At 41.9% G+C, this 25,921-nt stretch overlaps 1 protein-coding gene across 5 annotated transcripts in view; it reads right to left on the bottom strand.

The window, feature by feature from the left end:
• The window catches only part of nbr1b (NBR1 autophagy cargo receptor b), a 75,472-nt gene that overhangs the window by 28,935 nt on the left and 20,616 nt on the right, over positions 1-25,921 (bottom strand). For all 5 annotated transcript variants that reach the window (XM_084372607.1, XM_084372606.1, XM_084372605.1 and 2 more), the window contains 6 exons: positions 23,441-23,518; positions 22,993-23,255; positions 21,112-21,237; positions 8,766-8,972; positions 7,298-7,457; positions 5,631-5,714 (listed from right to left, as the gene is read on the bottom strand). In XM_084372607.1, coding sequence (XP_084228733.1) covers positions 5,631-5,714; positions 7,298-7,457; positions 8,766-8,972; positions 21,112-21,237; positions 22,993-23,255; positions 23,441-23,518 — 918 coding nt within the window. The remainder of the gene's footprint in view (positions 1-5,630; positions 5,715-7,297; positions 7,458-8,765; positions 8,973-21,111; positions 21,238-22,992; positions 23,256-23,440; positions 23,519-25,921) is intronic.

Consider the following 25,921-nt stretch of genomic DNA (forward strand, 5'->3'; position numbering starts at 1 on the left):
GTGGGATCTTCCTCATAAAAGAAAATTGCTTCTTCAAGTTCAGTTTAGTCCAGTCAAAAGTTTTTAGTCACTTTGTCTCCTTTGAGGTTAGTTCAGTCTGTTCAGTTAGGTAGGGGCCCCTTTTTTTCTTTTGTTTTGTCAAATCTTATCTGGAATCCAGTTGAAGCTGTAGTATCCTGATCCACAAATTTCACTAAGTCTCGGTCGGCAGGGCTGACCGCCGCAGTAATTTTTTTTCACCGCGACAAACAGTTGGTGAGTTAAAGTTTTTTGCCGAGAGTCAGTCGGACAGACACTTCTCCACGAATAACTGCGGTATTTTTTTCCTCATGTAAGTTGCCAAAGACACGACCAGTTACTACGTTACTATTGCTTAGTCCTGTAACGTTGCTTTGTGGGACATTTCTCTATATTTTGTTGAGTGAAGGATCTGTTTAGTTATCAGACAGTGAACACCACCTGCTCCGCGCCGCCGACTTGTCCGATCACACTGGTTCGGTTCGCCAATACTGAGCCTCTGACTCTACCTCTGACTCTACCTCTGACTCTACCTCTGACTCTACCTCTGACTCTACCTCTGACACTACCTCTGACTCTACCTCTGACACTACCTCTGACTCTACCTCTGACTCTACCTCTGACACTACCTCTGACTCTACCTCTGACACTACCTCTGACACTACCTCTGATACTGCCTCTGACACTACCTCTGACTCTACCTCTGACACTACCTCTGACACTACCTCTGACTCTACCTCTGACACTACCTCTGACTCTACCTCTGACTCTACCTCTGACACTACCTCTGACACTACCTCTGACACTGCCTCTGACACTACCTCTGACTCTACCTCTGACACTACCTCTGACTCTACCTCTGACACTACCTCTGACTCTACCTCTGACACTACCTCTGACTCTACCTCTGACTCTACCTCTGACTCTACCTCTGACTCTACCTCTGACACTACCTCTGACTCTACCTCTGACACTACCTCTGACTCTACCTCTGACTCTACCTCTGACTCTACCTCTGACTCTACCTCTGACACTACCTCTGACTCTACCTCTGACTCTACCTCTGACTCTACCTCTGACTCTACCTCTGACACTACCTCTGACTCTACCTCTGATACTACCTCTGACTCTACCTCTGACTCTACCTCTGACTCTACCTCTGACACTACCTCTGACACTACCTCTGACTCTACCTCTGACTCTACCTCTGACTCTACCTCTGACTCTACCTCTGACACTACCTCTGACTCTACCTCTGACTCTACCTCTGACACTACCTCTGACTCTACCTCTGACTCTACCTCTGACACTACCTCTGACTCTACCTCTGACACTGCATCTGACTCTACCTCTGACTCTACCTCTGACACTACCTCTGACTCTACCTCTGACTCTACCTCTGACTCTACCTCTGACACTGCCTCTGACTCTACCTCTGATACTACCTCTGATACTACCTCTGACTCTACCTCTGATACTACCTCTGACTCTACCTCTGACACTGCATCTGACCCTACCTCTGACTCTACCTCTGACACTGCCTCTGACTCTACCTCTGATACTACCTCTGATACTACCTCTGACTCTACCTCTGACACTACCTCTGACTCTACCTCTGACTCTACCTCTGACTCTACCTCTGACTCTACCTCTGACACTGCATCTGACCCTACCTCTGACACTACCTCTGACTCTACCTCTGACACTACCTCTGACTCTACCTCTGACACTACCTCTGACTCTACCTCTGACTCTACCTCTGACACTGCCTCTGACTCTACCTCTGATACTACCTCTGATACTACCTCTGACACTACCTCTGATACTACCTCTGACTCTACCTCTGACGCTGCATCTGACGCTACCTCTGACTCTACCTCTGACTCTACCTCTGACACTACCTCTGACTCTACCTCTGACACTACCTCTGACTCTACCTCTGACTCTACCTCTGACACTGCCTCTGACTCTACCTCTGATACTGACACTATCTCTGACACTACCTCTGACTCTACCTCTGACACTACCTCTGACACTGCCTCTGACACTACCTCTGACTCTGCCTCTGACACTGCCTCTGACACTACCTCTGACTCTACCTCTGACACTACCTCTGACTCTACCTCTGACACTACGTCTGACACTACCTCTGACTCTACCTCTGATACTGACACTACCTCTGACTCTACCTCTGATACTACCTCTGACACTACCTCTGACTCTGCCTCTGACACTGCCTCTGACACTACCTCTGACTCTGCCTCTGACACTACCTCTGACTCTGCCTCTGACACTACCTCTGACACTACCTCTGATACTACCTCTGACTCTGCCTCTGACACTGCCTCTGACTCTACCTCTGACACTACCTCTGACTCTACCTCTGACACTACCTCTGACTCTACCTCTGACACTACCTCTGACACTACCTCTGACTCTACCTCTGATACTGACACTATCTCTGACACTACCTCTGATACTACCTCTGACACTACCTCTGATACTACCGCTGATACTACCTCTGACTCTACCTCTGACACTGCCTCTGACTCTACCTCTGACACTACCTCTGACACTACCTCTGACTCTACCTCTGATACTACCTCTGAACTAACCGTTCACACATACAGTATCTCCCAGAGATATCTTGCTGGAATTATGGGGCTTGCAGTGCAGTCAGGCAGTACACATTCAAGTGGTGTGGAGAAAGACCTGAAGGGAGGGGGTGGGATTTTATCAGTTGGACACTTCAAATATTAAGCTTGCTCTGGCTGGTTTCTACAACTTTACCAACCTCAGCTTTAAGTTCAGCCGGCTTCTTAATCACATTTATTTGAGATTCAAATGAAATAGTTTTGATTAACAAGTTGTGATTTGCTATGCATGCACATTTTACGACAAACAAGCCTCTTCTTCAAAACAATGCAAGGATGTTCAGCTGAGGGGTTGTGTCCTGCTGAGTAGAGAGCAGTGAGTTTTTTCAGTGGTTTAGGAATAATAGCAAACTAATTGATAACAAAACACATTATGAACTGCACTGTTAAGACCAATCTTCTTCAAGACAGCTTCTTTTGAAACAACAAAAAACACCCATGACAGCAACTGAAAAGTCAACTTTAAGCACTGCAATTTCCATATGTCCCACACAGATGTTTATGGGCTAAGGTTGTTGCAAAAACACACTAAAAAGCAACAGGCCTACATCATATGAGGAAAATATAAACTCTGCCTATTGTTTCAAGTGCCTTCGCACACTTTTACTACAAAAGTGTAGTTGGCCTTTTAAACAGCGCGTTAATGTAGCAACTCACGAACACGGACACACTCTGGATTTAGTTATATCATATGATCATATGATCTTTTTAACAGTTGTAATCATCCCACAGTCCCACAGAACGTACTGTTACAAAACGCCATATTACCCCTCTCATTCTTAAGCATAATTTTAGAGAACCTAGTTTTTAAACAGTTAAGTACCTTTTTAAACTCAGACACTAAATTAGAAATGTTTCAGTCAGGTTTTACAGCACATCAGAGCACAGAGACAGCATTGCTTAAAGTAGTGACAGACATCAGATCAAATCTTGACAATAACAAGCCTTCAGTTCTGGTGCTACTTGACCTTGGTGCAGCTCTTGATACTGTGGACCACCAGATTCTTTTAAATAGATCAAGTGAGCATGTTGGCCTGTCTGGAATCGTTTTAAATTGGTTTGACTTGTATCTTTGTGGAAGAACATTTTTTGTATCCATAGGCGACTGTTTCTAAAATCGCTATGAGGTTGCCTGTGTGGTACAACACGGATCAATTTAAGGGCTGTTACTTTTTAATTTGTACATGCCATCCCTGGGCAGTGTCATCAGGAGGCACGGCATCTCTTTCCACAGCAACACAGATGACACTCAGCTCTATGTGGCCGTGTCTCCTGATGACACCGGGCTGACGGACTCACTTTTTAACTGTATTTTAGATATTAAGGCCTGGATGTCACAGAACTTTTTACAGCTCAACCAGGACAAAAAGGAAGTAATGAACATTGGCTCAAAGGCTCAGAGAGAGAAACTGGTCTCCAAACTAAATTAACTAGGCGTCAACCCAAGCCAAAAAGCCAGAAATCTTGGCATGATCTTTGACTGAGATTTTAATTTTAAAGCGCATGTACGCTATGTCACAAAAACAGAATTTTATCATTTCAAAAACATTTCCAAAGAGAGGCCTTTTCTCTCTCTGAGCAACATAGAGAAACTAATGCAGGCTTTTATAACTAGCAGGCTAGACTACTGTGACGCTCTCCTTTCTGGTCTCCCAAAGAACACAATAAAGCAGCTGCAATCAATTCAAAATTCTGCTGCAAGAGTGCTGACTAAGACCAGAAGGAGAGCACACATTACGCCTAATTTGAAGTCTTTACACTGGTTGCCTGTAAAGTTCTTTTATTTGTTTATAAGGCATTAGATGGCCTTTCACCAGACTATATCACACAAATGCTTTTAAATTATGAACCAGGAAGGCCCCTCAGACCCTCCGGCTCCTCTCCTTTAGCTGCTCCACATTTATTCAGTCTGGCTTTTATGTAGTGTCTTATAATTATTATAATTTCTTATAATTTTTAATAAGGTTTTAATGTTTAAACTTATTTTAATTTATTTTGTTTTTATCATAGTCCTATATTCTTTTTAGTATATCTTATATAGATTTCATTTACATTCTACTGTTGTTCTTTTTAATCTATACATATTTTATAATTATTTAATATAATATTATATAATATTTTAACTTTTTAAATCAAATTTTACATACAATATTTAATTTCATTTCTATTATTATTTTCAGTGCTTGTTTTATCTTTTATTCTTTATCTTTTATTATTTTAACTTTTCATTTTATTGCAATTGGTGTGCATTAGTCTCTAAACCTGCTTTTATACCATGTTTTTTCTTTCTTTTCAAGCACTTGTACAGCACTTTGGATGCATTTTGATTTGTTTGAAAGGTGCAATATAAATAACGTTTGATTGATTGATTTCTCTACAGTTTTAATGTCTGTATCTATAGAATATGTCACAGACATGAGAAGAATACACACAACAGGCTCTTTCAATGGGGTAAAGGAAAATCACCGTCAAGCACTACACAAGCGTCCAATGTGGCCAGCCTGTTAGTAATATACAGTATATGATCAAGTACAATGTATCCATGGTTTACATTTTTGGTTATCCAATCATTGAGTAATGTTCTCCTGCTTTGTGTGTAACAAAGTGAATGCGAGTCTGAAATCATACCCGCCCATTGCCCTTAGTGTAGGTGTGGAACGCACAACAAGCCTCTTTCTCCATTACACTACCTCAATACATGTAGGGTAGACAAGCTCGTTAAAATGTGCAGTAATTAAGTGCGTGTATGATGGAATTGTTTGGGCTTTGATAGCCATCTACCTGGCTACTGTTTCCCACTGGCAGACGATGGTAATAACCTGTACAATACAGTGAAAATGACAGAGCAGTTGATGCTGACAGTTTCCATGTGGTTTAATTCTACAAAGAGAAAACAAGTTCAGGGTACTTTTCCAAAGAAAAGTGAAAATGAAAACTTCCTTAATGCTGCCATGTCACCTGTCCAGGCTGGAGGAAGGGAACAGACACTTCTCTCCAACGGTCCCCAGATCCCACCGCCAGGTTTCCCCACATGAACTTCAGCTGCAGGGAGCAAGCAAGGCAAAATATGATGAACGTTTAACAGTGATAGTTTATTTAAAGGATAAGAAAAAAAGAATAAAAAATAAATAATTTACTACTAATAATGTATAAACTCATACAAAAGTAATCCCACTCATACTTCACTTTTGACCCATTAGAAGTCTGTGGCGATGCCTAAGACCCTGCCCTCTGCCTGTTTTTTCTTATTTTTCTAGGACCTTTTAGCCCATCAGCCTGTGGGCAGCGGTGTGTAGCCCTGAGCCAATGACAGTCCAAGGTCGGGACACTATAAAACATAGTCAACAGGTGATGTTACTGCTTCGTCTCTGCTCTGCTCTGTCTGTGTGGACAACAGGTCAGGGTTGAACTACACAACCCTGACCTGCATGGCTGTTTGCTGGCTGTTGCTTCATCAGTCATAGTTGGAACAATATCAATAGCACAAGGAACTATTCATTCCTCAACTATAGCGTGCGTCTTTTTACACTGTGGAGCGAGCTGAGTATTTGAAGGCACAGACACGTAGACTCCAGGTGGCGTTGTAACTTGTTTGGTTACATAGTGTCAGAAGTTCATATTTTGAGACATACAAAAAGCCGTGCTCTCTCTCTATTACCTGCTGTACTGGTCAAGATATGGCTTGTTATGATTTCTTGTCTTTGTTTGGTAGTTGCCCCGTTTGGTATAGATTCATTCTCTGCTTCACATTTAAGTAGGAGTCCTGTCACGAACTTGTTCATGCTTTGCTAGGTGTGTAGAACCATGCGTCGTTCATTTAGCCTCACCATGCCTTGCCTTGGGGGCAGACTGTGGTGTGTTCTCTCATTTTCTGGAGTCATGTCTTCATCAGAAGTCACACGACGTAGATATGTTGGGTTTAGTGTGTTTCTCCATGTCACCACAGTCTGGCAACAAAGCAAGTTTCGGTGACGTAAAGACCCTTCCTTCTTTTTGAGGTTCCTTGGTTGTGTCATCTTGGAGGTGTGTCTCCATCTAATCTGTGATGCTCCCTTGCTGGTAGCTTAATTGCAGTATCTCTGTGCACCTGGGCCCGGTATGCTGAAGTTACTTAAACTCCTGCAGTTGACTCTCCCTCTCTCTCTGCTCTGGCCCTCTCCACAGGCACGCCATGTTCTGGTTTTGGTGATGTTATCCTTAGTTTACCTTTTGCTTTGTTTTGCACACCTGCCCACTCATTAACATTATACCCAACTGGCTTACTGATTTCCACATCCCATGTTGTAAATATTAATTTGATCATTTCATTTGGTCTAATTTGGTTTAATTTGATTAAATAAAGCATTCATCGAACATTAACCTTGGTGGTTTCTCCCTTTTTACTGTGTCCTCCTGAGCTGGGTCATGACACTATCAAAGCATGACTGAGCATGAAGAAATTCTAATAAAAATTAATTTCAAGACTACAGCTACTGGCCAGATTGCTTTGAATTTGATAAAAAATATTTATGGTGTCCAGAAAGTGATTTATATATTTATATATTTTGGGTGCCACGCAGCCAAAAGGTTTCAAAATCTAATTGGCACAAGATATAGTATAGTATAATATAGATAAAGTGTTTTACCTTAGTATCAGCGCTCCAGCTGATTGTTCCAGTGTTTCTCATCTTCCAGTATTTGATAAACTTGGTCCCAGGACGTAGTCGGGTTCCGTCAGGAAGGTTCTCGTCCAGAAATGCAGCCGTCATGGCTGGAACCACCAGAGGACAGGGGCGCTTTGGACGCCTAGGCAAGGAATGCAAAAAGTTTGACATTCTTATTCTTTCAAAAATGTTTTGACCAATTTTCAGATCAGATTTCATAGCTAATTTCTATTTAATCCATATTTGAAATGTGGACCAGGCATAACCTACAACAGTGGTTCCAAACATTTTTGTCAGTTGTACTGGGGCTCGACATCAAGGCTTGTCTGCTTGTTCAAGACAAGTGGATTTTGTACAAAAGGAAGTGTGTAATTTAAAGAAAAAATTTCTTGGCCACTGTTAGTTAAAGTTAAAGGTCACAAAAGCATGTGTATATATATATATATATATATATATATATATATATATATATATACAGTATATATATAGTCAAAAGAGTTAGAGATATCTACACACTGGCCATATACCATCGGCCAGTAAAAGGACATTATATCTAGTTCTAACAAGTGGTTAAGAAATATATAAGAGCTCTGCTATTAGTGTACTGTATTAATAATCAAATGTGTAGTGATTGTTGTCATAATTACAATGAAGTAACAATGAAGTAATAATGAAGTTACAACAGTTACAAAATCAAACGAAGAGATTAATCAGATAAAAGTAATATACAAGCTGAAGTGGGGTAAAGGTTGAGATTTCACAATGAGTTTGCGAAGAAAAAGAAGAACAACAGTTGACCAGTACGTCATCGTGCTTCTGGAAGCGGCTGCATGGCCTTATAAAGGACGCAAGCAAAATCTCCCTCTTAAGCAGTAGATGGCCAGCTGACAGAGTATAAAAAACGCAGCAACAGAGGAGACAATGTTCTTCCTCCGCTCTCCTTCCTTGGATTAACCTACAAGACGGAGTATATGAGCAGCCTATCATCGCAGAATGGACTTCAAGAGATTCGCAGTTGGATCCAAGGGTAACAGATATATGTACATATACATATATGTTGGATTAATATATATGTATGTATATAAACATACATGCATGTATACATACATACACTGCCATCGGGTGGTGTTGTTGTGATGAGGGGGTGTACTTGGTGCACAACAGTGTTTGGATGGGTGGTGCGTGTCAAGTAGCAATGCCAGCACCCAAGGTTTCCCAGCAGAACATCACATTGTGATGAGATGATCAATGTTATTCAAGTCACCTGTCAGTGGTTTTAATACATATATACATATACGCAACTGCAGGAGTAGCAGTGGTTGGTGGTAGTTACTTCAGACTTTTAATGAATAATTTCTTCATTTACTGAGACATGAGAAAATGACTTCTTTTCTCCTAGTGTGTGCTATGACCTTTCAAGTTTGGATCATGTGTTTTTTCAGTAACTTACTCAGGGCTGTTGTGCTGCGTCGCTCGGGGCTGCAGAAGGACAGGGGAGGAGCTTCCATCTCTGTGGGAGGAGCTCCACTGTATGCCCCGCCTCTCCATCCTCAGCTGTTTCCGGATTTCTTTGACCTCCGCCTTCAGAAGACGCTTCTCTGCTTTCAGTCGCTGCTTCTCTGCCTTCCGGAAACTGCGGTCGCCTCGCCTGTAGAACCTGAAAGGGAGGCACCAAACAAAAATGGTGAATAGAATATATTGATGAAGGTTCTCAGTCTTCCAGGTCATGGTAATTCTAAGTGCTGTATCATAGGCAAGTGGACCTGTTTCAGTTTCTTGAAGACGTTTCACCTCTCATCCAAGAGGCTTTTAATGTTCTAACTAACTGGAGGGGAGTTGCAGGCTTTTAGACTCCATGTGGGTGTGTTCTTACAGACATGTTAAGGACACGTGTGAGCTCTGAGTTTCAGAGTCGTTAGGGCCACTTGTGAATCGTTGGTCAAACCGGCCTTCATGTGGGTTTCTAAGGCTAGGTGATCCCAGGTGTGAATGGTTGTTAAGCTGTCTGGGGACGGAGCTCAGTACTGCATTGTAGGTGGGTGATAAGTAGGCATGGACCGGTTACCGGTTTCAAGGTACCCCACGGTATGAAAAAGTCAAGGTTTCAAAACCACAAAAATTTTCCGTCATACCGTTCCTGCGGTATGAGCGTTTTGTTTTTTTTATGTGACGTCTCGTCAGAGAGAAAGTAGAGGTCCCTCACGCCGCGTGCAGCTGCAGCGTAAAGTGCCCTCCCCCCCGTGCACCTGCGGTTGCTGTGAGTGACAAACAGCATGATGGCTGAAGGAAGCGAGCCCCCCAAACTTTTCCCCCGTCTAAAAGGACGAAGTTGGCTGTATGGGAATACTTCGGCTACCGTAAAAAGCCAGACGGCCACGGCTCAGAGGAAGAAGGTCGCCCGTGCAAAATGTGCTTGCGGACAGTGGCAGCCCGAAGAGGCAATACATCAAATATGATAGCACATCTACGGGAGCACCACCCGTCGTTGTATGCTAAATTCAAGGTAAAGTTAATGTTGTCTTGAAATGAACGAGTGTATTAGCGTCTGACATTAGTGAAATGAGCTTGTTACTGGGGCAGATGGTAGTTACCATATCTTATCTTTTCTATATCTCTGATAGTAACTTTTTTTTTTTTTTTACTGAGGCAGATATGCTAACTGGCATGCTAAGATAGATCCATCTTAGCATGCTAGTTACCATATCTGCCTCAGTAAAAAAAAAAAAAGTTATCCATAACTTTTTTTCTTTCATTAATCTTTATTGCTAAGATGGATAACACCAGCTAGTTTCTCTAACTTGAGGTGAAGAAGAGAAGCACATGTGTAATGTTTTTTCCTTTTTTTATTTTTAAATACAGACATTCAAAATACACATTTTAGAGCTGTAATCATAATACCGTGAAACCTCGATATTTTTGCCTAAGGTTATCATACCGTCAGAATCTCATATCGGCCCATGCCTAGTGATAAGTAATGTCTTAGGCCACCTCCTCTGTTTAAAGACGATCGATCCAGTTGGACATAGATGGATTCTATTACTCTTCTTTCAAACCCTCTGTCTTCTCTGGCCAAGATGTTTACATTGTTGTCCTCAAAGGAATGATTTGTCTTCTTCAGATGTAAGTGGACAGCAGAGTCTTGACCTGAGGAGTTGGCCCTCCTGTGTTGTGCCATTCGTTTATGTAGAGGTTGTTTTGTCTCACCAATGTACAAATCTGTGCAGTCCTGGCTGCATTGAACAGCATAAACTACATTACTCTGTTTATGCCTGGGTGCTTGTCCTCAGGATGGACAAGTTTCTGCCTCAGTGTGTTGGTAGGTTTAAAGTGAACCAGGATTTGATGTTTATTAAAGACCCTCCTGAGTTTTTCAGATGTTTCTGCAACATAGGGAATGACGATGTTGTTTCTTTTTTCATTTTCTCGTCTCCTCCTCTCCTCCTCTGCTCTGGATCTTTTAGTGGTTTTGACAAAGGTCCAGTTTGGGTTGCCACAGGTTTTAAGCGCTCCCCTGATGTGCTTCAACATGGATAATCCCTAAGAGCTTATGCCTGGGTTCCAGCGTGAAAGGACACAGGGCCACAATGATCCTTCAGAGGCCTCAAAACCAGCTACTCAATGAAAGAGTGCAACAGATTAACTTCACCATCGATGTACTCACTACTAAGAATGACCAGGCATTTGAGGAACTAACATCACTACTACCAAGCAATGTCCTGGAAAATGTCTCCAAGTTTGTTGAGAAGGCAAAAGCATCGCAGCACACTAAGGGTAAGGAAGGGCAGACACAAAAATTCCAAACTTTACAGGCACGTCAAAGCAACTCGCATAGAACAGAAGCTCTCACCTGGAGAAATAAGAACATCAACAACACAGCACATCCAGACATACAAGAAAAGTGGGTGAAAAACCTGTCCAACAGAGAGCTTACCCAACCAGAGAAGGATGTCCTTGCCAAAGGACTGAACTTTGCAGTAGCTCCAGAACAGATATCGGTAGTAGATCTCATCACAGCAACAGAGTCAGCCATCAGAAAAAACAAACTGGCAGACACAGAGGCAGAACAGCTATGGTTGAAGGTATCAGCCACTCTTGCTAATGCAAAAGCACCCCCCTCCAACCTCACTACTGAGGAAAAGAAGGCCCTGGCATCACTCCAAAGAGACTGGAACATCACCATCTTGCCGGCAGACAAAGGGAGATGCACTGTAGTGCTAAACACAGCGGACGACCACACCAAAGTCACTGATCTGCTTAGTATTACTAACACCTGTGAGGCGAGATCCTACCTATAGCTACAAAAAGGAAGATATAGAATATCTGCAAAAACTGGAAAAGGACAAAGCCATTGACAGACCATTATATTACAGACTGTACCCCGAGGAAGCCATCCCATGTATCTATTGCCTCCCCATTTATGGAAAGAGCACCACTCAGACCCATCATCAGCAGCATTAACTCATTTACTTATAACATATCCAAGCACTTAGCCAGTATCCTAGCTCCTTTGGTCGGTAACACTCAAAACCACATCAAAAACTCACAGGATTTTGCCAGCAAGGTGAGAGAAATAACACTGGACCCAGGCGAAACAATGGTTTCTTATGATGTCACATCATTTTCTACTTGCATTCCCACTCAAGAAGCTGTTAATATGATGAACAAATGCCTGCTACAGGACAGCACTCTGTCCAGCAGAACCAACTCTACCCCAGATCACATTTGTGCCTTACTTGACCTCTGTCTGATGACCACCTACTTCCAATACAGTGAAGGTTTCTACAGACAGAAGCACGGCTGTGCCATGGGCTCATCGCTATCCCCAATTGTGGCCAACTTCTACTTGGAAGAAGTTGAGAGCAGAGCCTTGATTACCTTCACAGGAACTGCTCCAAGCCACTGGTTCAGGTATATGGACGACACCTGGGTCAAAATCAGAGCAAGGGAAGTGGAAGCCTTCACAGAACATGTAAATGCTGTGGACAATAACATCAAGTTCACATGGGAAGATGTCACTCTGCCCTTCTTGGACTGTGCAGTACACACTGAAGAAGACAGAAGCCTCAACATTGAGGTTTACAGAAAACCTACACACACAGATCAATACTTGCTGTTCGACTCTCATCACCCACTGCACCCACTGGAGCACAAGCTGGGGGTCATCAGAACCATAAACCATTGGGCTGAGACCATGCCCACTAAGTCAGAGGGGAAGGAGAAGGAACAGAAGCATCAGGGGAGCACTTAAAACCTGTGGTTACCCAAACTGGACCTTTGTCAAAAACTAAAAGCTCCAGAGCAGACAGAGAGGAGGAGACGAGAAAACGTAACAACAGGGTCATTCCCTATGTCGCAGGAACATCTGAGAAACTCAGGAGGATCTTCAATGAACATCATATCCCAGTTCACTTTAAACCTACCAACACACTGAGGCAGAAACTTGTCCATCCTAAGGACAAAACACCCAGGCATAAACAGAGTAATGTAGTTTATGCTGTTCAATGCAGCCAGGACTGCACAGATTAGGACATTGGGGAGACAAAACAACCTCTCCATAAACAAATGGCACAACATAGGAGGGCCAACTCCTCAGGTCAAGACTCTGCTGTCCACTTACATCTGAAGAAGACAAATCATTCCTTTGAGGACAACAATGTAAACATCTTGGCCAGAGAAGACAGGTGGTTTGAAAGAAGAGTAATAGAATCCATCTATGTCAAACTGGAAGGACTGTCTTTGAACAGAGGAGGTGGCCTAAGACATTACTTATCACCCACCAACAATGCAGTACTGAGTTCTCTCCCCAGACAGTTTGAACAGGATGAATTGTTCTAACGTAAGTGATCCTCTGACTTTTTATCTGGTGCCACCATCAGGTCAAAATACAAATTTGTCCAACACTTTATTTTATGACCAAATGCCAGCAAAACTAAGAACATTCACACCAGCCTCAGCTAATTACCTAATTAGCAAATGTTAGCATGCTAAACTACAATAGTCAACATGGCATACATCGTCTTTTTAACAACTACTTTACTACAAGGGCTCTACAGTTAGCACTGTGACTCACAGAGCCTTTTTCTTGCTGATTTTGTAATAGTGGTGGAATCTAACCTATCAAGTACATTTACTCTTGTACTGTACTCAAGTACAAAAATACTTAAATATTACCATTTTATGCCACTTTATACTTCCACCCTACTGCTGGTATATCACACTTTTCCACCACTACATTCTTTCACTACAGACTTTACGGTACTTTACAGATTAGGATTTTACTTCAAAACATATGATGAGTTTATAAAGTATTACAAATTAATGTTATAGATGTTCCAGATTAAACTATCCGCCAGTATAATAAACATATTAAATTAACTGCACTTCAACCAGTAACAACGATGAAATCGATCAGTGATAATGATCCAATATTCTAATATATAACACACACTTTCTGCAGAACAAATACTTTTACTGTGATGCTCTGTACACTTTGCTTATAATAATTACATACTTTTACTTCAGTTTACATTTTCAATATGAAAATACTTCTACATTTAATAATTTTTTAACTTACAGTATTGCTACTTAAGTAAAGGATCTGAACAATTCCTCCACAACAATTTGAAATATAACCTTTCAGTCGAATGTTAGCATACGCAACTAAGAACCCTCAGGCTGTAAATCATACTGCTTATGTGACTTTATTGATCTGAGCAAAGTCAGATCTCGATACTGTGGTGTTTGTCAGCAGTCCTCTACCGACTGTTGGAAGAGGTGATGAGAGATTCAGCAGGTTGTTGATGTTAAACAGATGGCTCAAAGCTACATGTGCCGCTCAATCAGTGAACTTTATTTACAATTTTAACAATTTCAAAATCTGGGAACACAGACACCTCTTTAAGGCAGATGGATTTTGCCTTAACAAGTCAGGAGTAAGGTTGTTAACCTCCAACATATTTTACTCTGTGCACCACAAATCAGTTCCTCCTGCCAAGGACAACAGGCGGAACAAAACAAAACAACGGATTACACAGCCCTCGGGAGGAGAACTACTACTGCCTGAGATAAGCTTCAAACAGAGAAGACAGGTGGAGGAGTCTTCACCACCGCCATCTTTGCCCCCCAAAGAGGAGTGCCCTCCGGTCTCAACAAGAGGGAACTTCCACTCTCCACCACCCCGAACCCCACCCAACTCTCCGCCCTCTCCAGTAACCCTCTCCCCCTCCTCTCCCCTCCTGGATTTCACGGACGAGATGAAAAGCTCGTCAGTGCTGGAATCAAACTCACACCATGTCCAAATCCCATATTCTCTCCCCTGAATCTCTCTCACCACCCAGCCCCCTTCCCACCGCCACGCTTGAAACAACCATCACCGAAATGTCATTGCGCCCCTCCACCTTTCATCCTCTGTCTCCACAGTCTGATAGCAGCAAAGCACATCGTAACTCTTACTGATATGTGCCGGGTCCAGGCTACGAAGTTGATATCGTTAATGTCTTCCCCCCAGAAAAGCCGGGGCCCCTTCGAGTTCAGGAAGCTTCCTCAATTCCTGTGTTTACAGGTAATAGAAAAATGGTGAATTTGCTGAGAAACAGGAAGTGCCTTAATAAATCTGCCAATCTATTAAATTTAGCTCCCATTCCTCATCAGCCACAAGCTGTAACAAAAGATTGCACAGCTGGTTTTGACTCTTTAAATTTAGCTTTATTAAACATCAGGTCTCTGGCAGGAAAACATGATTTTATCATCAAACACAATCTTAATTTTATATTTTTAACTGAACCCTGGTTAGACCAAGACAACAGTGCAGCTGTTCACATTGAGTCAAGCCCTCCAAACTTCTCTTTCATAAGTGAGACTAGAAAGCATAAAAAGGAGGCGGTGTAAGTATTCTGTTTAATGAGTTGCTCAAATGCAAGCAAATGTTTTACTTCTTTTGAATATGTGGCTCTTCAGTAAACTCATCTTCTCGGGCTATATTTCTAAACATCTACAGGCCACCTAAATACTGTACGGATTTTTTTGATGACCTTGTTGAGTTACTGTCTCTTATCTGCACTGACTTTGATTGTGTGTTAATTGTTGGAGACTTTAACATCCATGTCGACAAACCTGAGGACAGATGGACTAAAGAACTGTGTTGTGTCCTTGATAACTTTGGACTCACTCAGCATGTGACGCAGCACACACACAACAGGGGCCACATCCTAGACTTGGTTATCTCCAAGGGTCTGAACATTCCTAAGGTTCTGGTATCTGATGTTACTCTCTCTGATCATTACTGTGTTTTCTTTGAGAGTGATATATCTGTGTACACAAATGTTCAAACTGAGGTTGTCTCAAAGCGTTACATCACTGTAAACACCAGTGAGATATTCATTGAGGCTTTCTCCTCCACACCTCCCCTCTCCAGGTTCTCTGTCAATGACCTTGTAGATCATTTCAGTTATAAAGTTACAAATGTTATTGATGCCATTGCACCCACTAAAGTGAAGGTGGTCTCTGGTAAGAAAAAATCTCCTTGGAGAAATGCTGGTCAAAATGGAAAAAAAGGAATGCCGAAAGGCAGAGCGCAGGTGGCGAAAAAACTAATCTCCAGGTTCATTTTGACATTTATAAAGAGAGACTTTACATTTTTAATTTAGAACTGAAAAAGTCAAGGCAGTCCTTCTTTTCAGACATTATCACCAAAAATAATAATGCACATGCCCTGTTTGCTACTGTCGACAGGCTAACAAACCCTCCTGTGCCAGTAGCCTCTGAACATCTATCTACCAGGGCCTGTAATGAATTTGCATCCTTCTTCACTGACAAAATTCAGAAAATTAGACAAGCGGTCTCTGCCACCGTACCAGGTACAGGAGGTGTGTTGTCCATGTGTCCACCGAAAACCAACTCTAACACCATGACACAATTTGACCAAATCAATGACAAAAACCTGCAAGAAATAATACAACATTTGAAATCTTCCTCCTGCTGCCTTGATATTTTACCAGTAGGGTTCTTCAAAAAAGTTTCAGACTGCATGACTCCAGATCTGCTACAGATTGTCAACATGTCTCTTTTCTCAGGTGTCTTCCCCCCCAAGCCATGAAAACTGCAGTTATTAAACCACTCCTGAAGAAGAACAATCCAGACACATCAGTAATGAATAACTATATGCCCATATCAAACCTCCCTATTTTAAGTAAAATCATTGAAAAAGCTGTTTTTCAACAGCTGAACAATTACTAATAATAAATGGCTGTTTTGATGTCTTCCAATCAGGATTTCGACCACATCACAGCACTGAGACAGCTCTTGTTAAGGTCCTCAATGACATTCATTTAAACACAGACAATGGCAAAATTTCAGTCTTAGTATTAGTATTAGTACTGGATCTCAGTGCTGCGTTTGACACGGTCGACCACGTCATACTACTGGACCGACTGGAAAACTGGGTGGGACTCTCTGGTACAACACTAAATTGGTTTAAATCCTATCTAAATGATAGAGACTACTTTGTGTCTATTGGTAATTACACATCTGAGCGGATGAAAGTGACACATGGCGTACCCCAGGGCTCCATTCTGGGGCCTCTACAATTCAACATTTACATGCTTCCTATAGCTCAGATTAGGGATGCTCCGATCGATCGGCCGCCGATCATCATCTGCCGATATGGACCCTAAACAGGTTGATCGGTGGGCTCTCAAAGTGCAGATCAGAAAAGCTGATCGCATATAAATACATGGATTAAAGTTCTCTGTCGCTACGACGGATTTCCGTCATTCAAACGTAACAGAGGTGACTTGTGAGATCAATGTAGATCGGAGGAGAACTGTTGAACCGTTAACAGCGTGTGTGCGCCTGACCGATGACAGTGTAGTGACCCACACAGGGCGGGATCTAAACACGGAGCGGCGCTGAAGTTTAGCTGCTTAGCTAGCAAGGACTCGTTGCGCTGCTACGTTATCAGTTGAGTTTAGTCAGCACGTGAGAACTCGTCTGACACGGAGAGTCTCCTGTTGTGTGCTACATGTGTGAAATAACAACTATAGTCTGGACTTTGTCTGCAGTGTATCTGTGTAAACGGCTTCATTCAGCGCCTCTCCCTCCCCTCTGGCACCGTGAGTTACCATGGTTACAGGAACGCCCTGAAACTTTATAATGATGATCAATAAGAAGTTTTTGGTTAGTTTGACTGTACAGAATCATGAATGTTGCCTGATTGTAGCTCAATGCTTAAATCTTGTATTATAACATATAGAACAAAGCCTCAGAGCTTCTTTGATTATTAACAGTATGTTAGTGATGACAGAAAGGTGATAACTCGCCATCAGACTGACGAGGCTGCAAAAGTTGCTGCTTGTATGATGTATTTTTCTGTTAAACGATAAGAGGCTCACTTTAAACAATATTATTAATAATAATAATTAATGATAATGATGATGAGAAGAAGAAGTAGAAAAATAGCGTACTGAAAAGTTCTGCAGATGGTCGAGTATTTGTTTTGTCTGTTTGCAAGACATGCAATGCCGAAATTCCAAGAGGTGGTAACCAAGAACGACAATTTAATACAACTAACTTCATCCGCCATTTGAGAACGCGCCAAACAAAAATCCATTCTGTGATCGGTGATCGGTATCGGCAGATTTATGATTCCTGTGATCGGTGATCGGATCGGCCCCCAAAAATGCTGATCGGAGCATCCCTAGCTCAGATAATGGAAAACAACAAAATATGTTACCATAGTTATGCAGATGACACACACATTTACATAACCATCTCAGGGGGACTATAATCCCATACAAATGCTGAGTAGATGCGTTGAACAAATCAATGATTGGATGTGTCAGAGTTTTCTTCAGTTAAACAAAGATAAGACTGAAATAATTGTTTTTGGAGCCAAGGAAGAACGACTTATAGAACTACTGCAACTCGCTTTTGGCTGGACTCCCAGCCTCTCCGACTAAACCATTGCAACGTATCCAGAACGCTGCCTCCAACGCGCGCCTCGTTTTCAATCTAACCAAATGACCCCCCTCCTCCATGACCTCCACTGGCTTCCTGTTGCGGCCCGCGTCCGATTCAAGACCATGGTGCTGGCCTTCAAGGCCGTCAACGGAACTGCACCCATCTACCTCCAAACACTGGTCAGACCACAGGCCCCAGCGCGAGCACTTCGCTCTACTACATTAGCTGGCTGGCTGGTACCGGCATCGCTGAGAGCAAACAAAGGCCGCTCAGCGAAGTCACAACTCTTTTCTGCTCTGGCGCCCCAGTGGTGGAACGAACTCCCGACTAGGGCTGCCCCCGACCAAGGATTGATTAGTCGACTAATCGACGCATATATATATATATTCATAACGAGCTTTTGCTGCGTCATTGATGAAGTGGAGGATGCCGTGGAGGTGGAGGGCGCTGTGTCATTTCCATCCAGTTTACCTTCTTCTTCTTCTTCTTCTTCTTCTTCTTCTTCTTCTTCTTCTTCTTCTTCTTGGCGGCTGACATCCAGTTTACCTTCTTCTTCTTCTTCTTGGCGGCTGGCATCCAGTTTACCTTCTTCTTCTTGGCGGCTTGCATCCAGTTTACCTTCTTCTTCTTCTTCTTCTTCTTCTTCGCAGTTTGCTACCCATTTCAGGGAGCATTACCGCCACCTACTGAGCAGCATTCAACTTTTCAATCTACCCAAATGTTTTCTGGGACGCGTAACCTTCTGTGTGCTCTCTCACACAAACATTTTAGCTGCACTGCCAAGCGCCTTAAAAAAACAGATCGATCCATTTCTCTTTTTTTTATATTCATAATTCTATGTTTTAGAAAACAGAACAATGATAAAAGTCTTGGAAACATGAATATTTTTCCATACAATAGTTTAAATTTTCCATACTTTTCCAGACCTGGAAATTTATAAAATCAAATTCCATACTTTTCCATACTATCCATACTTGCGTAGGAACCCTGCACATAGACTTTGACTTAATTTTTACAAGACACGGCTCCAGATGTTTTTTGTTTTTTTCCCTGCGACCAATCGACCAATGAAATTTTGGTCGGCTAATGATTTTTTGGTCGACCAGTGCTTGGTCGACTATTTGGGGGCAGCCCTACTCCGCAAAAGGCTCAAGACTCACTCGTTCAGACGTCACCTCGACCCCACATAGCATGACTCCCTCCCCACCCCCCCAACCAGAAAAAAAAAACAAACAAAAACAATGCACTTGTATGTTCTTACCATTAGCACTTAAATCATAGCACTTATGTACTTAAGGTATCCTTGATAAATAGCATCTACTTTGCTCAGATGAGGGCTTGAAAACTGAAAACTTTTCTTTTCTACTTTATCGACGGTGATATGTTGTGGTTTCTTTCTTGTGACAAATGTACTTATTGTAAGTCGCTTTGGACAAAAGTGTCTGCTAAATGCCCTACATGTAAATGTAAATGTAACAGTCTCTGCTCAGCTTCAATCTGTAATGTTGAAAAATACAAACCAAGCCAGGAACCTTGGTGTAATCATGGACTCAGACCTGAACTTCAACAGCCACACTAAGACAATTACAAAGTCAGTCTACTATCACCTTAACAATATATCCAGGATAAAAGGACTTGACTCGACTACTGTAACGGTGTCTTTACAGGACTCTCTCTCTTAGATCTTTACACTGGCTTCCTGTCAGTCAAAGAACAGATTTCAAAATCCTGCTGTTGGTTTATAAAGCACTGAATGGTTTCTGATCTGCTGCCACGTTATGAACCATCCAGACCTCTGAGGTCATCAGGTACAGGTCTGCTTTCAGTCCTAGAGTCAAAACTAAACATGGAGAAGCAGCGTTCAGTTATTATGCACCACATATCTGGAACAAACTCCTGTACTGCACTGTGACTTTTATTTTTTGGTCTTGTCTCTTTTAAACCTATTCTATTTTAGCCTCATTTCCTATTTCTTAACTTGTTTTAATGTTTTGTTTCTTGATGTCTTCCTGCTTGTTTTTAATGTATTTTAAATGCAATTTTTAATTTAGTTTATTGTAACTTTTAAGTACAAACCTGTAAAGCACTTTGAGTTGCCTTGTGTCTGAATTGTGCTATACAATTAAACTTTGCCTTGCCTTTGCCTTATGTGTTAAAATAAGGTCTAATTGAATATGATAAAAACTGGTCATCTCTTATGGAGGACTGAAATGGGCCAAATCAGAAATTAGTAAATAAAGGGTTCAATAATTAAAATAAAATAAAATAAATGCAGCAAATATAATATCTAAAATAAATGTAGGCATTAATTATTTGACATTTTTTATTTAATTTGTCTCTGTATTTTACCTAACTTTGGATAACTTCAACTGAAGTAAAAAGAAATAAATAATTGTAGGAATAAACAGAAGTGACATATGGAAAAGAATAGAAAATAAATACAAATAAATACATTTAAAAATGAGTAAATAAATAATGTATTAAATTAAATGTTAAAGAAAATGAATAGCTGAATTAATACAAAGGAAATTAATACGGAGACAAATCAAAACAGAAATATAAATCTATGTCACATCAAATTAATTTATATCTACATTTGTCTGCAATATTATTTTAGCGCATTTAATGGGATATTTATTTATTTACTGAGGCACTTAGTTATCTCTGATTGTGTTGGTTCAGCCCTCCATAGTCTCGTCCACGTCATGTCAAAACACTTAACAATTCAAGGTCTGTTGACAAAGTAAGCTGTTCAGGCTAATGAAACATGTTATAGTACAATGGCTACATATGTAGAAACTATTTCCTATTAATAAAGTTAAAAAGTAATTCTGTCCTACCTGCTGTGGTCTGGGGCAGGTGATCCGTGCTCTGGGATTGACAGGGGAGTCCTGGCTCTCACCAGGTTGTGACTGGGATCATGAGAGAAGCTGCAGGGCTCACACAGAGTACAGGAGGTGCACACACTGAGCAGAGACAGGGAGAAAGGTGATGGGAAAAGAAAGATTGAGAGAGGGTTGAGAGACAGCATGGTGAAACATGAATGGGAGAGAGATAGAGAGATGAGAGAAAGGGTAATTCCAACTAAAGAACTGACACCATGATGTAGAATAGGCAGCAAATACTTAAAACCCTTCAGAGTCTACAACATTGTCCAATGACAGAGCCTGAGGACTTTTTGTTGCGTTTCTATGAGGCCGAGACATATGAAAAGTGAAAGCAGAGCGTAGAGTCATGATGTTCAGGTAAACAGAAAGTGACTCTCATTGTTAAGTTACAGATATCAGGAAAATAAACATTTCTGTGCTGTGTCAACACTGTTCCTTCACCCTAGTCCCCTCTCTGCTCTCTTTTCATTCTCTCAAATGGTAGATTTCAGTTTCCTGACATGCCTTTCAGGTCCAACTTTGTCTCTGACTACACCTTCACAGCAGAAAATGATAATAAGACATGATGTACAATGATGTACATTTATTACGTTACAGTACATTACATTACAGTACATTACTTAAGTGATACTATAAATATGACTTTCTGCAGAATGGTAAATCATTGTAATGTTGTAATGATGAACCAACAGAAAAATCTCAACAACTCTGCAGTGACCCTCAGCTTTAAGGAGTATTCAGCCTGTTTTAGCTCATTTTTTCTCTCTCTGCTCTGCTCTCATCAGCGTTGTTTGCAGCAGAGGCAGGTAGCTGTTTTTAGTGACATTTTCAGGTAAATCCACTGCACACTACCTGCTTCGCACCAAACACCCAGTTAGAGACTAGCTGGTGAACTTGGTGAGCAAGAGGTTAAAAGATAAAGAGTCAGATATTAATCTCCAAAGGGGGGATTATATTTTCACCCGCTCGTTGGTTTGTTTGTCAGCAGGAATACACTAAAACTACAAATGTCTATGAAACTTGGATGGAGGATGGGTCTCAGCCCAAAAGAGACCCCATTAACTCTTGCTGCAAATCTAGCAAGGGGCTGATCCAGGAATTCACCACTAGGCCATTCACCAAAAACTCAGACTAAGAATTTTTCATCATTAAGGTCTTGTCTGCCTAACCAAATTTGAGATATGGATTGGAGAAGTTCGCTCAAGTACGACCTCTGGAAATGGTCAAAAATGCAATGGGGCCTGTTAGGTCTTGGCGGAGGTATGCGCTCTATTAAGTGCTATGCTAGTTTTCTAAGGAATTGGAGGCCAAACTAGAGCCAAAAGGATAGTGAAAATTGGACTTTAATTCATCAGGTCGACACATACATGACTACAAATGAATGCTTATGTTGCTCATGTTGGATATATATATATATATATATGTTTGCCAAAACATATTACTTTATAACGTGATAAAATGTCAAAGATTTGTCTTTAGTAGTGTTGAGGAAGCTACTTTGAAAGCATGCAAACTACTGATTAAATCACACTGTAAGACGTTGAGGGACACCAAAGCTACCTGAGGGAATAATCTAGTTTGGCAAAGTACTTTGTGTACATATGTACATATGATATGAAATTATAACAAAAATTAAATATGCCGCTATACAGGAAAGTGCAAAGAATATCAGCTTTGTTGTTGAATACAATGTCCGTCAGTCAGACAGCTGCCTTCCTGAAACCAAACAGGATTACTCAGTAAGCCAGGTAACTTCCAGAACAGCATGCAACAATGTCACATCACTTCAGATTATTTTGCATCAATTAGCCGTCAGTGGCAGAAAACACATACCTGCACTGGTAACCTCCTCCAGTGGTCTGCCCCCTGCAGGAGGAGCAGGGAGGAGTGGAGGAGGATGGCGCTCCAGGCAGAGTGGAGGACGAAACCTCAGGGACCTGCTGGGCCTCCGCTCCTCCTACTGCTGCTTCCCCTCTACCTCCTCCTCCTCCTGCTGCTGCTCCTGCTGCTCCTCCCAGAGGCTTGTGGATGCAGCACTGTCCAGAGAACTCCCGGCAGATCTTCTCCACTGCCTCGCGAACCACCTGGTCCTTAAACTGGAAGGATGAAAGGGGGAGAGAGAGGGGGGAGGAAGAAAAGGGGAGATTCGATGAGGTGTTTTAGTGCTTCTGTTACATCTGTTTAGTGCTTACTCATCAGTCCATGTCTCAGTCAGTCCCTCCAGCAAAACAACCTAACTTGTGCTCAGGGACACGTGTTACCTCCATCAGGTTGTTCTTACCTTCTCCATGTAAGAGGTGAACCAGGCTGGAGGAGTCTTGTCTTCTTCTTTGGTCCCCTTCACTTCTTTCATGATCACCTGATCACAAGAGAGAGAGAAAATATTCATTAAGTAAAACATACATTTCAGCATCTGTATTACATTATTTTCAATGTGAATGACCATACAGGCATGCATTATAATTTCACTATCAACCAGCTCACATATCATTCACTCTAGCAGAAATAAAATTACTGCTGAGGCAACTTTGTGTCAAATTTTTATGTGACTTTTATCATCTTTCAAATTACTCTGATGGATTTGATCATATGAACCTGCTGCACACCTGACCTGTCAAACTGCTTTCCACGGATTCAGATTCAAATTCAAGTTCAAATACAATACATGCAAATTGTGGATTAATTCTTCATTTTGGCAATCTATTTTAAAATGCACATTAAGATTTAAAGGGACAGGTCTCCCCAAAATCAAAAATCCATATTCTTCCTCTAACCTGTAGTGCTATTTATCCATCTAGACTGTCTTGATGCGAGTTGTTGAGATGTCTGCATTCCCTCTAATATAATGCCACTAAATGGTACTCAAAACGCCAAATAAATACATTTGAAAAATTCAACAGCAGGGTTAGGGTTGTTGTGAGCAGTTTATGTATGAACTACTTTCTCCACCTTATCACTGCAGCTACTCATGGACAAGAGGCTAGCTAAATAAGCTAAATAGGCTAGCTAATGTTACAGCTCTGCCAAGGAGAATGCCATTAATGTTTACATTCCCCACTGTCATGAGCAAAAGCCTCTGGTCCATGAGTAGATGCAGGTTTCTTTCTGTAAGGATCATCTTGAGTAACATTGCAAAAATTCTACGTAACATTGCAAAAATCAGGCCCATCCTGTCTCAAAAAGACGCAGAAAAGCTAGTCCATGCATTTGTTACTTCCAGGCTGGACTATTGTAATTCTCTATTATCAGGCTGCCCTAACAAGTCTCTAAAGAGTCTCCAGCTGGTCCAGAATGCTGCAGCACGTGTACTGACAGGAACTAAGAAAAGAGATCATATTACTCCTGTATTGGCCTCTCTGCACTGGCTCCCTGTAAAATCAAGAATAGAGTTTAAAATCCTTCTCCTAACTTACAAAGCTGTTAATGGTCAGGCACCATCATATCTCCAGGAGCTCATAACTCCCTATCACCCAACTAGAGCATTACGCTCCAAGAACGCAGGATTACTTGTAGTTCCTAAAGTCTCCAAAAGTAGAATGGGAGCCAGAGCCTTCAGCTATCAAGCTCCTCTTCTGTGGAACCATCTTCCTGTTTTGGTCCGGGAGGCGGACACCCTCTCTACCTTTAAGAGTAGACTTAAGACCTTCCTTTTCGATAGAGCTTATAGTTAGGGCTGGCCCAGGACAGGCCCAGGCCTGTCCAGGACCCAGCTCTTAGTTATGCTGCTATAGGCCTAGTCCGGGGGACAATGACACACTGAGCTTCTCTCTCCTCCCCTCTCCTCTCCTCTCCATCTGTATACATTATGCCTGTATACATGCCCCATCTCTGCATGTCACTGACTTACTTCTTCCCCGGAGTCCTTGTGCTTTCTAGTCCTACAGGCTCCCATGGATCCTGGCCGCGCCCGGGTCGTGGATCGTGGATGCGCCCACTGCTATGGCCCTGCCTGATCGTGGATGCGCCCACTGCTATGGCCCTGCCTGATCGTGGATGCGCCTACTGCTATGGCCCTGCCTGATCGTGGATGCGCCTACTGCCATGACCCTGCCTGACACCCACCACTACTGTCGCTAATATTAGTCACATCTGTTACATACGTTCCACTACTATTATTGTAATGCATTACTACATACTATCCTTACCATTAATCACTACTACTGTTATCACTAGTAATCACATTTCCATGTGCTTTTCATTATTATTGCTGTAATACATCTTTATGTACTTTCACTCCTGTCAACCATCGCTTATAATTGAATACATTGTGATCTCGTTGATCTGCTCTGTACATGCGACATCTATTGCACGTCTGTCCGTCCTGGGAGAGGGATCCCTCCTCTGTGGCTCTCCCTGAGGTTTCTTCCGCATTTTTTTTTCCCTGTTAAAAGGGCCTTTTTTTGGGGCAAGTTTTTCCTCACTCGAATCGAGGGTCGAAGGACAGAGGGTGTCGTCTCTGTAAAGATTGTAAAGCCCTCTGAGGCAAACTGTGATTTGTGAATTTGGGCTATACAAATAAAATTTGATTTGATTTGATTTGAGTAACCTGGCCATGATTTCTGAAAAGGGACATGTTGAGTTTTTTTTTATGTATTTTTTCGGCACTTTGAGAGCTACAAGCAGAGTTTGATCTATGTCCTGCAGATTCAAGAGAAGGCAGACATCTCTATTTATTTATTTTGGCATCATATTTTTGCATGCATAACCTAGATGTATTATTTGCCTTTAGACATTAAACCAACACATAAATATTTTGTTATTT

Source organism: Pagrus pagrus (assembly GCF_965226575.1).
Source record: "Pagrus pagrus genome assembly, chromosome: 13".
Taxonomy (NCBI): domain Eukaryota; kingdom Metazoa; phylum Chordata; class Actinopteri; order Spariformes; family Sparidae; genus Pagrus; species Pagrus pagrus.